Source organism: Manis javanica, chromosome X, assembly GCF_040802235.1.
Source record: "Manis javanica isolate MJ-LG chromosome X, MJ_LKY, whole genome shotgun sequence".
NCBI lineage: Eukaryota > Metazoa > Chordata > Mammalia > Pholidota > Manidae > Manis > Manis javanica.
In genome coordinates, this window is record NC_133174.1 from 57486053 (window position 1) to 57500475 (window position 14423).

General features: G+C 36.6%; 1 protein-coding gene across 11 annotated transcripts in view; it reads left to right on the forward strand.

The window, feature by feature from the left end:
* The window catches only part of EDA (ectodysplasin A), a 629675-nt gene that overhangs the window by 560364 nt on the left and 54888 nt on the right, over positions 1-14423 (forward strand). For 2 of the 11 annotated variants that reach the window (XM_073228160.1, XM_073228162.1), the window contains one exon: positions 1417-10189. The exons of the other annotated variants lie outside the window; for them this stretch is intronic. In XM_073228160.1, the coding sequence (XP_073084261.1) occupies positions 1417-1511 (95 nt within the window). In that variant the 3' untranslated portion in view covers positions 1512-10189. Of the gene's footprint in view, positions 1-1416; positions 10190-14423 lie in introns of those variants that run through there. 11 annotated transcript variants of the gene reach the window in all.

The window sequence follows — 14423 nt, forward strand, 5'->3', positions numbered from 1 at the left end:
CTGGGTAATTATACAAACTATCATTATTAACAGACATGATTGTATAGGTAGGAAACCCAAGATAATTGGCTGAAAAGATAATAAATAAGAGAGATCACTAAGGTGGCCAAGTCTTACAGTATCTGTTCTGTATAGTACATGTATAGTACTAAACATCTTGTGTTCAAACAATATTTATGAGTTGACTATAACTGAAAGAATTAACTGAAAAGAAAAAACTTTCTACAGAAGTTTAAATCCTTCAAGGACATGTCAGAATCTTGCTGTGCCTGAAGATTATCATTCTGAACATCAATTTATATCATATGAAAAGGCTTGGTTACTTGAGCTTTCTGTTTGCTTGGGTTTTTGATGAGTTAAATTAATATGGTTACAAAATTTTCCAAAGAAATAAACTTGTATGTATTGAGTGCCTAGAGAAAACTTATACATATTTTCTGCTATCTTTTATCATCCTTACAACAACTATGTAAGGTACATAATAGTATCCCTGTTTTACAAATGAAAATGCATTCAGAGAAATGAGTCAATTTGCTCAATGTCATAGCTTTTAGTAAGTGGTACAGCTGGGACTTGAATGCAATTATATGGCTGACAATTACATATCCTATCTCCCTGCAAGGGAAAATGTAATTCCTGGGACAAAGTTCTACAGAGTACAATGTATAGATGGCATGGACAATGGGGAGTTGCAATACTTAAAATAGAAAAAGCAAGCTAACACTTACCATGTTGAAGGATAATGTCAGATGAAGTCAGGTCGGTATACCCTTCTTGGGGAAAAAAATAAAATTCAATTGGCTCTTCCTAAATCAAAGTACTGAGCAGCATTTCCATCCTAGGGCAGGCACTAATGTAAATGACCAGAGAACACACAAACTGAGCATCAGAAATCCCCAATTTGTCCCATAATAAGAGAATCCAATATGACTCAAGTTGAGCCCATCCCTGATTAAAGGGACACCACATGCACAGCAGGACAACAGCCATCTTGATCTATTCTCAGACCCAGTCTAGAGCCATTGTGCCTATGTTTGGTTCTCAGTGTAACTGCTGTTTGTGGTTTGGCTAGCCAGCTGTCATAACTTCACTCCTCCCCAGTGAAGGAGAGTCAGAGGACCAGCCGTTTGGGCTCATTGATGGGGTTGACCTGCCCAGAGGAAGATAGGGTAGCTCTGATGATTTATGTCAAGTCTCACAAGTAGATTCTCTCTTGACTCCCAGCTCTGCCCAACAAAATTGTTAGAATGATAAATTACCAGTGTAACCTTTAACATGTTTAATGAATCAACACATCTCAACTACTAAAGCTATGCACTTGATTCATGTGCATACTGCATAAAATTCCTTACATTTTGTTAGTACTTTACATTGCCCAAAATGTGATTTGATTTCTGTGATCTCATTGATCCCCAGAGCTGAAGATTGAACACCCCAGATTTCAAGCCCAGGTGAAGAGGAGAATGGTGCTACCACTAACAGACATGAAGGAACTGGCACTTGCTGCTTAACCTAGAGCAGTGGTTCTCAACCTTGGCCACATATTAGAATCACCTGGGGAGCTTTTAGAACTTCTCATGTCCATGCCCAGCTCCACACCAGTTTCATCAGAATCTCTAGAAATGGGATCCAGGCATTGAGAGTTTTTGAAGTTCCTCACTTAATTTGAATGCTTAGCCAGATTTGAGAACCATTAATTTAGAAGATGAGTTTAATCTGAAGCATGAATTCCAGGTAACAAGAATGCACACAAATGGCAGTGTCACAGGGCTAATTGGAAACATGGGCTATGATTTAGGGAGTATGATTCTCCATAAGGGTTGAAGTCCTGGAAATAAATAATACTCAATGGAGAGTGTGTAAGCAGAGGCCTAAAGGATAACCTTTGATATTCATAGTGTTAAGATTTCTCTGTTAACTTAGTTTGTTTTTTAAAGGCCACAACATTTCATAATGAAAAAAAGATTAGAGGTCTTTGTGGAATGAACTATGTGTGTATCTAAAGGAATCAATTGGTATAATTATTTAGACATTCAAAACATCTTTAATGAAGTTCTGTAACAAAGGTTTTTATACTTTGAGTTGGTCTTCAGGTAGCGTGGGATTGGAGGGACCATCCTATGAAGAGGTTTGAACACATGTTGCTAAGGTGGGAAGCATAAATAGTAGAATTTCTATAATGGCTTTTTCTAGTTTCATTTAACATTTTTATATATGGTCTTGGTAAAAGTTTCCAGTGAAATCTCTAAGTTCACCCATGGTGACTCATTTAGCCCAAAAACCCATTCAAAGCTTTGCCACTTTCTAGCTGTGTGACCCCTGACAAGTTACATAACCTCTCCTGTCCTGTTTTCCCAACTTTAAAATAATAAAATTGGACATAAATATCTCAGCTAGAAATTCTAAAGCTTAGCTTAATTCAGCTCCTCTTTCTGTGTTTACAATGAAGAAAACACATAATCAAGTTCTTTAGTTGATTAGAGCAATGTTAGAGACTGATGATTATAGGGTCAAGGACCAGAGAAAGCAATTGTTATACTGAATTATTATTCACTATACAGAATTTATTGTGACCACATCGGCAAAGCACTGCTTCTGCCAGCCACCTGCTGGATCATAAAAATAGCTTTGTTATACAGGACCATCCTTTACAATTGGATTTGACCTGAACCACCGATTTCTTCAACAATAAATTTATAAATCTCTTACATACCATTTTAGAGTTGAGGTTCACACATTTTTAAGAGTACGAGGTTACCTAGTCCATACCTATATTTGGCAGTAGAGAAATGTAGACAGGTGAAGAGATTCACTCAACATCAGACACTAAATGAGTCATAGAGCTAGTTCAGTTCTTTTTTGGTTCCCAAAGCACTGAGAAATATAGCCATTTGAGTCTCATACCAGACCTATTTTGAAGCTGTTTTGGCAGGCCTATCAGGTAGGGATGTGGCTTGATAATAATGGTGATGAAAAATGAATGTGATCAAGAGGGGCTCAAGATGGCTTCAGTAGGGCATCAGAAATCTCCTCCCAAAACCATATATATTTTTGAAAATACAACAAATACAACTATCCCTAAAAGAGAGACCAGAAGATACAGTACAACAGCCAGGCTACATCTACGTCTGTGAGAACTCAGCATCGCACAAAAAGGGTAAGATACAAAGCCATGACCCGGCAGGACCCAAGCACTCCTCCCACTCCAGCTCACTGGCAGGAGGAAAAGAATCAGAGTGGGGAGGGAGTGGAAGCATAGGACTGCTAAATAATTAGCCCAAGTAATCTGCACCAGGAACACAGACACACACTGCATGGTGTACTGGATATTAGATAAATGGAAAAGTAATATCTGGGATGGAGACTGCAAGCAGTTCCCCACAGCTGGCGACCCAGGGACAAAAGAAAAGTGGGCACTTTTTAAAAGTCTTAAGGGGACGATGGCTTAACAGCTGGACAAAATCATCCAAACACACGCAGCCCAGCAGGCTGGGAATGTTGAGGAACTTCAGGCACCCTAACCCCCTGGGGGGTAATGCAGCTGCAAAGTCCTGTATGGCGATAAGCAGCCTGCCACTCATTCACCCCAGCTGGCACTGCAAGCAAACCAGATGACCCACCACAGCTGCAGAGCAGTCAGAGAACAGCCCTGCCCACAGCAACCAAACAGAGTCTTCTTCCAGTGCAAAGCTACCTGGGACAGACCCAGAAGCTGTTGCCGGTGCATAGCTGCCCAGAACAGAAAGAGGAACCCAGAGCAAGGTCCAGAAGGCACAAAGGAGTGCCATTCTTTCAGGAGAACACACCTGATGCATCTGCCACCTCCACAGTGTGCTAGGCTATCCCGAGGGCCGCCCCCACCCATGGCAGCTAAGGAGATTATCCCAGAGACTGCTCCCGATGTGTGGGTAACCGGCACAGGCAGCGAAAGCTGAGCAATGTCTGGAAGACAAGAAGGGGTGCTGTTCCCACAGGAGAACACACCCAACGTGTCTGCCACACACCACAGTGCACTAGGCTATCCCGAAGGCCGCCCACCCATGGCAGCTTAGGAGATTATCTCAGAGACTGCTCCCGGTGTGAGTAACTGGTGCAGGCAGCAGAAGCTGAAGCAATGTCCAGAAGGCACGAAAGGGTGCCAATCTCACAGGAGAACACACCCAATGCGTTTGCCACCCCCACAGGGTACTGGGCTATCCTGAGGGCCACCCCACCCACAGCAGCTCAGGAGACTGGTCCCGGTGTGCAGGTAGATGGCACAGGCAGTGGAGAAGGGCAAAGCAACCAAGAAGCAGGAAGGGACTTTGTTCTCCCAGCTGACACACACACCACCTACCTGTGACCATTTCTATCACCATGAAAAGGCAGAAGAATCTGTTCCAGGCAAAAATCACTCAGACAACCCCAGAGAGAGGGCCTGGTGAGATAGATATAACCAATTTTCCTGAAAAAAAATTCAAAATAAAAGTCATAACCATGCTGATGGGCCTACAGAGAAATATGCAAGAGCTAAAGGATGAAGTCCGGAGAGACATAACAAATGAAACAATCGATAGAAGGTCTTAAGAGCAGACTGGACAAGGTACAAGAGAATGTTGATGGAATGGAAATCAGAGAACAGAAATACAGAGTAGCTGAGGCAGAGAGAGATAAAAGGATCTCTAGGAATGAAAGAACATTAAGAGAACTGTGTGACCAATCCAAGTGGAGCAATATTCACATTATAGGGGTACCAGAAGAAGAGAGAGAAAAAGGGATAGAAAGTGTCTTTGAAGAAATAATGGCTGAAAACTTCCCCAAACTGGGAAGCAAACAGTCTCTCAGACCATGGAAGCCCACAGATATCACAACACAAGGGACCCAAGGAGGACAACACCAATCCATAATAATTGAAATGGCAAAGATCAAAGACAAGGACAGAGTAATAAAGGCAGCCAGAGAGAGGAAAAAGATCACCTACAAAGGAAAACCCATCAGGCTATCATAAGACTTCTCAGCAGAAACCTTATAGGCCAGAAGAGAATGGTATGATACATTTAATGCAACAAAACAGAAGGGGCTTGAACCAAGAATACTGTATCCACCACGATTATCATTTAAATTTGAAGGAGGGATTAAACAATTTCAAGACAAGCAAAAGTTGAGGAAATTTGCCTCCCACAAACCACCTCTACAGGATATTTTAAAAGGACAGCTCTAGACAGAAGCACTCCTAAGGCTAAATAGATGTCACCAGAGAAAATAAATCACACCAAACAAAGCAGACCAACAAAATACTAACTCAAGGCAAAAAATAAAATCAACTATCCACAAAAGCAGTCAAAGGAAACAGAAAACAGCACAGAATAAAACACCTAACATATAAAGAATGGAGGAGGAAGAATAAGAAGGGAGAGAAATAAAGAATCATCAGACTGTGTTTATAATAGCTTAATAAGAGAGTTAAGTTAGACGGTTACATATTAAAGATGCTACCCTTGAACCTTTGGTAACCACGAATCTAAAGCCTACAATTGCAATAAGTACATATCTATCAATAATCATCCTAAATGTAAATGGACTGAATGCACCAATCAAAAGACACAGAGTAATAGAATGGATGAAAAAGCAAGACCCATCTATATGCTGCTTACAAGAAACTCACCTCAAACCCAAAGACATACACAGACCAGAAGTGAAGGGATGGAAAAAGATATTTCATGCAAACAATAGGGAGAAAAAAGCAGGTTTTGCAGTGCTTGTATCAGACAAAATAGACTTCAAAACAAAGAATAACAAAAGATAAAGAAGGACATTACATAATGATAAAGGGCTCAGTCCAAGAGGATATAACCATTATAAATGTCCATGCATCCAACACAGGAGCACTGACATATGTGAAACAAATACTAAGAGAATTAAAGGGGGAAATACAATGCAATGCATTCATTTTAGGAGACTTCAACACACCACTCACTCCAAAGGACAGATCAACTGGACTGAAAATAAGGAAGGACAGAGAGGCACTGAACAACACACTAGAACAGATGAACCTAACAGACTTCTACAGAACTCTACACACAAAAGCAGCAGATACACATTCTTCTCAAGTGCACATGGAACATTTTCCAGAATATACCTCATACTAGGCCACAGAAAGAGTCTCAGTAAATTCAAAAAGATTGAAATTGTACAAACCAACTTCTCAGATCACAAAGGTATCAAACTAGGAATAAATTGTACAAAGAAAACCTGAAGGCTCACAAACACATGGAGGCTTAACAACATACTCCAATCAATGGATCAATGACCAAATTGAAACAGATCAAGCAATATATGGAGACAAATGACAACAACAGCACAAAGCCCCAACTTCTGTGGGATACAGTGAAGGCAGTTCTACGAGGAAAGCATATAGCAGTCCAGGCCTATTTAAAGAAGGAAGAACAATCCCAAATGAATAATCTAAGTCACAATTATTGAAACAAAAAAGAAGAACAAATGGGGCCCAAAGTCAGCAGATGGAGGGACATAATAAAGATCAGAGAAGAAATAAATGACATTGAGAAGAATAAAACAATAGAGAAAATCAACAAAACCAAGAGCTGGTTCTTTGAGAAAATAAACAAAATAGATAAACCCCTAGCCAGACTTATTAAGAGAAAAAGAGAATCTACACACATCAACAGAATCAGAAATGAGAGCAAAAATCATGACGGACCACACAGAAATACAAAGAATTATTAGAGAATACTATAAAAGTCTATATGCTAACAAGCTGGATAACCTAGAAGAAATGGACAACTTCCTAGAAAAATACAACCTTCCAAGACTGGCCAAGGAAGAAACAGAAAATCTAAACAGACCAATTACCAGCAAAGAAATTGAATCAGTAATCAAGAAACTGCCCAAGAATAAAACCCCTGAGTCAGAAGGATTCACTGCTGAATTTTATCAGACATATAGAGACTTAATGCCCATTCTCCTTAAAGTTTTCCAAAAAATAGAAGATGAGGGAATAATTCCAAACTCATTCTATGAAGCCAGCATCACTCTAATACCAAAATCAGGCAAAGACCCCACTGAAAAAGAAAATTACAGACGAATATCCCTGATGAACATAGATGCAAAAATACTCAACAAAATATTAGCAAACCGAATTCAAAAATACATCAAGAGAATCGTATACCATGATCAAGTGGGATTAACCTCAGGGATGCAAGGATGGTACAACATTTGAAAAATACAAATTCCATTTGACACACGAATTCCACTCCTAGGAATTTACCCTAAGAATACAGGATCCCAGATTCAAAAAGTCATATGCACCCATATGTTTATCTCAGCACTATTTACAATAGCCAAGAAATGGAAACCACCTAAGTGTCCATCAGCAGATGAATGGATGAAGAAGATGTGTACATATACACAAAGGAATATTATTCAGCCATAAGAAGAAAACAAATCCTACCATTTGCAACAACATGGATGGAGCTGGAGGGTATTATGCTCAGTGAAATATGCCAGGTGGAGAAAGACAAGTATCAAATGATTTCACTCATCTGTAATTATAAGAACAAAGAAAAAACTGAAGGAACAAAACATCAGCAGAATCACAGAACCCAAGCATGGACTACCAGTTACCAAAGGGAAAGGGACTGGGGAGGATGGGTGGGAAGGGCAGGACAAGTGGGAAAAAGGGGCATTACGATTAGCAGACATAATGTAGGTGGGGACATGGGTAGAACTGTACAACACAGAAAAGACAAGTAGTGATTCCATAGAATCTTACTATGCTGATGGACAGTGACTGTAATGGGGTATGTGGTGGGGACTTGATGATGGGGGCAGTCTAGTAACCATAATCTTGCTCATGTAATTGTAGATTAATGATACAATATATATGTATAGACCACAAAATTGGAAGAAAAAAAATGAATGTGATCATTATAAGCTGGTATGTATTGAATACCTGTGAGTGCTAAAAATTGTGTTAAATCCTGTGCATTATCTCAGTTAATCCTTTTGACATTCATTTTGTGGTGGATATTATTGTCCCAACTTTCATAAACAAAGAAATTGATTCAGCAATGTGTAGCAACTTGCCCGTTAGAACTAGTATGTTAGAACTAGAATTCAAACTGAGTTCTGAAAGAGTAACAAAGATTATGCTGTTTTCAGAATCTCAGTATTTCCCAAACCGCATAATCCAGCACATTGATTCAACAAAAGAAAAGTGCTTCTCAAAAAAGGTTTCTTGGCCAAATAACCTTGGGATATGCGGCATTTCATATTCCAATTTAGACAGTCACATTTCCATTCATATATTAAAAGATCTGAGAAATGTTCAGTGAATTAATGTTCTTTTTAACTTAATGCTGTGCTTCCCTAACTCTTTTTGACTGAGGAATCCATTTTCTAAGAACATCTATTAATACCACACAGGGCCCCAGTGCCCCTTGGAACACAATGTGATAAACACTCACTAGACCACATGGTTCATTCCATTCATCTTTCTAATCCTCTTCAGAGATTGTTGTTCTTAGGCTTTTTCATCCTCACCATTAAAGAGTCTTGTAAAATATTTCCTTAGCAAAAATACACACTTGTCACTTTGAGAACATCTTTGATAACATGAAGAAACCTATGCCTCATAGAACTTTGACCTTCTGAAATGTCAGCAGCTAGTGGGACTGTTTCAGTGTTTCCTGAACCACAGTAATATTTTTGAGTCTTTCCCCAACCAGACAAAGCTGAGCCAGAAAACTTTTACAGCTGATGATAACGTTACATCATGTTTGAGGAGTCTGAAGCCCCAGGCATGCCCCTGCTGCAAGGGTTAATGGGGAAATCCTTGGATGAAGAATGCAAGCCTTCTCACATCGGAAACACTTTAGAAATCCTGGTGGGATAAAGTGGGTGTGAAAATCAACTTGCACAGACCCACCTTTTCTTGCCTGTGTGTCATGCTTAGAGCAGATGTTGGAACTGTAATCTGGGCTCTAAACATGGGCATTCCATGTGGTTCTCGTTCAAAATACTCTTCTTTGAAGCTAATGGCTTCCATCTTCAAACGCATTGAAATTGCCACACATATTTCATTCTCTATATTTACAATTCTAATGGTTTGAGGTAGAACATGAAATAAACTCTCAAGGTTACAAAATTTGAAGATGCAGACTATGTTGAAGATTATTTTTCTTGTTTTAAATAAAAATTTCCAATCTTATACTTCCTCATCTGCCAGTCATTGCTCTTACTTTCCTCCTTATTGCTTCACTAAGGTACTGAAGAAATGTTGACTATGTTCAGTTCTCTGGGAGTAAATCTCTATATAAAGGGAGGAAGGCATGAAAGTGGGGAGCCTTATAAACAAAGAACAAATGAGTACCTACTATTAGCACATCACTTTCACTTATTCAGGCTGCTAAACAACTCTAAGTCAATAGAATTATGCTCAATTTTCAAATGGGCAATTTTTGATGCTATTATTAGTAGTATTCTTAGCATGACTATGATTCAGTAGACGGTACAATGAACTTGGAGTCATAAGAATTTTTGTTTACATCCCAACTTTACTACTTCCTTCAGTCATTCATTTATTCATTTAACAAACATATTGAATACCTACTACAAAAGAAATGCTTTAGGCACTGGAGATACAGAGATAAATAAGGCACACCCCTTGCCCTCAAGGAGCTAATAATCTATTAAATGGAACAGTCACATAACCAGAGAATTACAATTTGATAAATTCGAGTTTATTATGAGAACACAGAGGAATTGTCGCCTCAGCTGAGTCTTAGACATTCATTGAAAGATGGACTGGTAGGGCACTTCATGCAGAGGAAATGGCCTGAAGAAAGGTACAGAGGCAAGAGGTAAGTGGATATACAGCATTATTTTTAAACTAGTGGATATTTCATAAATTTATTTTCATCATTAATAGACTGTTTTAGAACAGTTTGAGGCTTACAGGAAAACTGAGTAAAAACAGACAGTTCCCATATACTCTTTGCCTCACCCTTGGCAACCAAAGATCCTTCTACTGTCTCCTACTTTTGCCATTTCCAAAATGTCATACGAAGCATATGCAGTCTTTAGACTGGCTTCTTTCACTTAGCAACATGCATTTAAGGTTTCTCCATGTCTTTATTAGGCTTGATAGTAATTTCTTTTTATCACTGAATAATATTTCATTGTATGGATGGACCACAGTTTGTTTCTCCACCTGTTCAATGACATCTTAGTTGCTTCCAATTTTTGGCAATAATTAATAAGGTGGCTATAAACACTCACATGCAGGTTTTTGCATGAACATAGGTTTTCAGAAAATTCAGGTAAATACCTAGGAGTGCAATTACTGAGTTGTGTGGTAAGACTATGTTTAGCTTTGAAAGAAATTGTCTAACTGTTCCAAAGTGGCTATATCATTTTGCATTCCCATTAGCAATGAATGAGTTTCTGTTGCTCCACATCCTTGTTTGCATTTAGTGCCGCCAATGTTTGAGATTTTAGCCATTCTAATAGGTATATAGTGCTATCTTATTGTCTTCATTTACATTTCCATGATGACATCTGATGGTGAGCTTCATATGCTTATTTTTAATCTATATATCTTCATTAATGAGATGTCTGTGCAGGTATTTTGCTCATTGCTTAATTAGATCTTTTGGATCTAATTTCTGTTTGGATATTTTGCCCATTTCCTAATTCAATTATTTGTTTTCTGATTGTTGAGTTTTAAGATTTTATTTTTTATTGAAGTATAATTGATATAGTTTTAAGAATTTTTTTACTTCTTTTGGATGTAAGTCCCTTATCAGATATGTATTTTGCAAATATTTTCTCCCAGTCTGTGGCTTGTCTTTTGATTTATTTAACAGTGTTTTTCTCAGAGCAGAAGATTCTTATTTTAATGAAGTCCAAGTTTTTCAAATTTCTCAATTTTTGTTTCTTTCATATATTGTGCTTTTGGAGTTCTACCTAAGAAATCATTGCCAAAACCAAGCTCAGCTAGATTTTCTCTATGTTATCTTCTAGGAGTTTTAGAGTTCTGTGTTTTACATTTAGCTGTTATTCATTTTGAGTTTATTTTTGTGAAAAGTGTAAAGTCAGTGTTTTGATTCTTTTTCTTCTTGCATGTGGATGTCCAGTTGTTCCAGCACCATTTGTTGAAACAAAACTATCCTTTCTCCATTATACTTTTTTTGCTCCTTTGTCAAAGATCAGTTGACTATTTGGGCTCTATTTCTGGGCTTTCTATTCTGGTCCATTAATATATATGTGTATTATTCCACCAATAGCATACTGTCTTGATTATCATAGCTTTATGCTAAGGCTAGAATCAGTTTGTGTCAGCCCTCCAACTTTGTTCTTATTTTTCAATATTGTGTTGGAATTTCTGAGTATTTTTCCTTTCCACAAAGTAACTTGCAGGAATTTTGACTGGGATTACATTGAATCTATAGATCAAGTTGGAAATTAATGACAACTTAACAATATTGAGTCTTCCTATCCATGAACATGGAATATCCTTCCATTTATTTAGACTTTTATTTCTTTCATCAGTTTTATAGTTTACCTCATATAGATCTTGTACATGTTTTACTTGATTTATACTTAAATATTTCTCCTCTTTTGGTACTAATGTAAATAGTGTTGTTTTTTTATTTCAAGTTCCAGTTGTTCATTGATGGTATGTGGGAAAGCAGTTGGCTTTTGTATATTAGGTTTATATCCTGTAGCCTTATTATATTTGCTTATTTGTTCCAGGAGCTTGGTTGTCAGTTCTCTGGGATTTTTACATAGAAAATCATGTCATCTGCAAACAGAGACAATTTTATTTCTTCCTTCCCAATCCATATACCTTTTATTTCCTTTTGTTGCCTTATTGCATTAGCTAGGAGTTCTAGGGTGATGTTGATTAGGAGTGGAAAGAGGGGATCCTTGCCTTGTTTTCAATCTTAGGGTGAAAGCATATAGTTTCTCAACATTAAGTGTATTGTTAGTTGCAGATTTTTGTAGACTTTTTTAAATCAAAATGATGAAGTACCCTCTATTCCTAATTTGATGAGAGTTCTTCTCATAAGTGGATATAATTTTGTCAAATTATTTTTCTGCATCTATTGATACAGTATAGGAAATTTCTTCTTAAATCTGTTGATGTGTAATGGATTAAGTTAATTAATTTTTTAGTGATGACTCAGCCTTGTATACCAGAAATAAATCCCACTTGGTTGTGGTATATACTTCCTTTAATATATTGTTGGGTTTGACTTGCTAATATTTTTTTAGGATATTTACAACTATTTTCAAGAGATGTTGGTCTGAAGTTTTCTTGTAATGTCTGGTTTTGGTATTAGAGTAATACTAGCCTCATGGAATGAGTTAGGAAGTGCTCCTTCTGCTTCTATTTTATGGAACAGGTTGAAGAGTATTGGTGTAATTGCTTCCTTAAATATTTGGTAAAAGTTACTAGTGAAACTATCTGCACCTGGTACTTTCTGTTTTAAAGGGTTATTCACTGTTGAATTTCTTTAATATATATAAACCAATTCAGATTATATATACAACTTCTCTAATATATAGATTATCATTTGTATGTTATCTAATTAGATTATGTATTTCTCCTTGTGTGAGTTTTGATGGAGTGTGTTCTTGCAGGAAATTAGCCAATTTCATCTAAATTATCAAATTGTGGGCATAGAGTTGTTCATAATATTATTTCATTATCCTTTTAATGTCCATGGGAATAGTAGTAATGAACCTTCTTTCATTTCTGATATTAGTAATTTGTGTTTTCTCTCTCCCTTTCCTAGATATCCTGGGCAAGGGTTTATTGATTTTATTGCTCTTTTCAAAGAATCAGCTTTGGCTTTCATTGATTTTTCTATTGCTTTCCTGTTTTCCGTTTATTTTTGCTCTCATTTTTATTATTTCTTTTCTTTGACTTACTTTGGATGTAATTTACTCTTTTTCTAGTTTTCTAAGATTGAAGTTTAGATTAGATATTTTCCAAAATCATTTAGATCTTTCTCCTGTTCTAATATATGACTTTCTAGTTATCTTTCTGTTACTAATTTCTACTTCATTACTCTGTGATGTGAGGGAATACACTGTATGACATCTGTGCTTTTAAATTTGTTAAGGTGTGTTTTAGAAGAAAAAAATGTATATCTTAGTAAATGTACATGTAAACGAGAAGGCTGTGTATCCTATTGTTGGATGAAGTATTCTATAACTGTCAATTAGTTCTCGTTAATTGATGGTATAATTTAGCTCAACTATATCCTAACTGATTTTCTGCAAGCTGGATATTTCAATTACTGATCAAGGGATATTGAAGTTTCTAACTATACTATTGGATTATTTAGGTTTTGCCTCACATTTTTGACACTCTTGGTAGGCACATACACATTAAGTATAGTTATGTCTTCTTGGAGAAATTACCCTTTTATCATTATGTAGTTCCCCTCTTTATCCTTGATCATTTTCCTTGCTGTGAAGCCAATTTTGTCTGAAATATATAAATATATATATGTACATATCTTTTGATTAGTGTTAACATATCGTATCTTTCTCCATCCCTCTACTTTTAATCTACCTGTGTCTTTGTATTTAAAGTATGTTTCTTACAAACAACATATAGTTATTTACATTATGTTATTAAGTTATTCATCTTATTCTTTTATCCACTGACAGTTTCTTTTAACTGGTGTATTTAGAATATTCACATTTAAAGTGATTATTGATGTAGTTGAATTAATATCTACTATATTTGTAATTGTTTTCTATTCATTGCACTTTTCTTTTTTTCTTTTATTGTATTCTATTCTTTTTCTGCCTTTGGTTTTAATCAAGCATTTTATATTATTTCATTTTCTCTCCTTTCTTAGCATAGCAATTATACTAATTTAAAAAATTTTAGTGATTGCTCTAGAGTGAAATATACATTTGTGACTTGATCAAAGTGGATCCAAGTCCACTTTCAAATAACACTATGTCATTTCATACATAGGTAGTACAGGTGTCTTATAGCGGAGTATTCCCAATTCTTCCCCTATCCTTTATAAGATTCCTGTCATTTGTTTCATTTATATATAGGCTCTAATCACTCAGTGCATTGTTGCTATTATTATTTTGAGCAAGCTACAAATCAATTGCAAGTAAGTAAAATAAAGGTTTGAGTTTAGTTTAATTCATTCCTTCTCTAATGTTCTTCCTTTCTTTATATAGATCCAAGTTTCTGGCCTATATTGTCTTCCTTCTCTAAAGAACTTCTTGTAACATTTCTTATGAGGCAGGTCTACTGGCAACAAATTCTATCAGTGTTTGTTTATCTGAGAAATTCTTTATTTCTCCATTTTTGAAAGATAATTTTGCTGAATATATAATTTTATATTGGTGGATTTTCTTTCAACATTTAAAATATTTCACTGTGC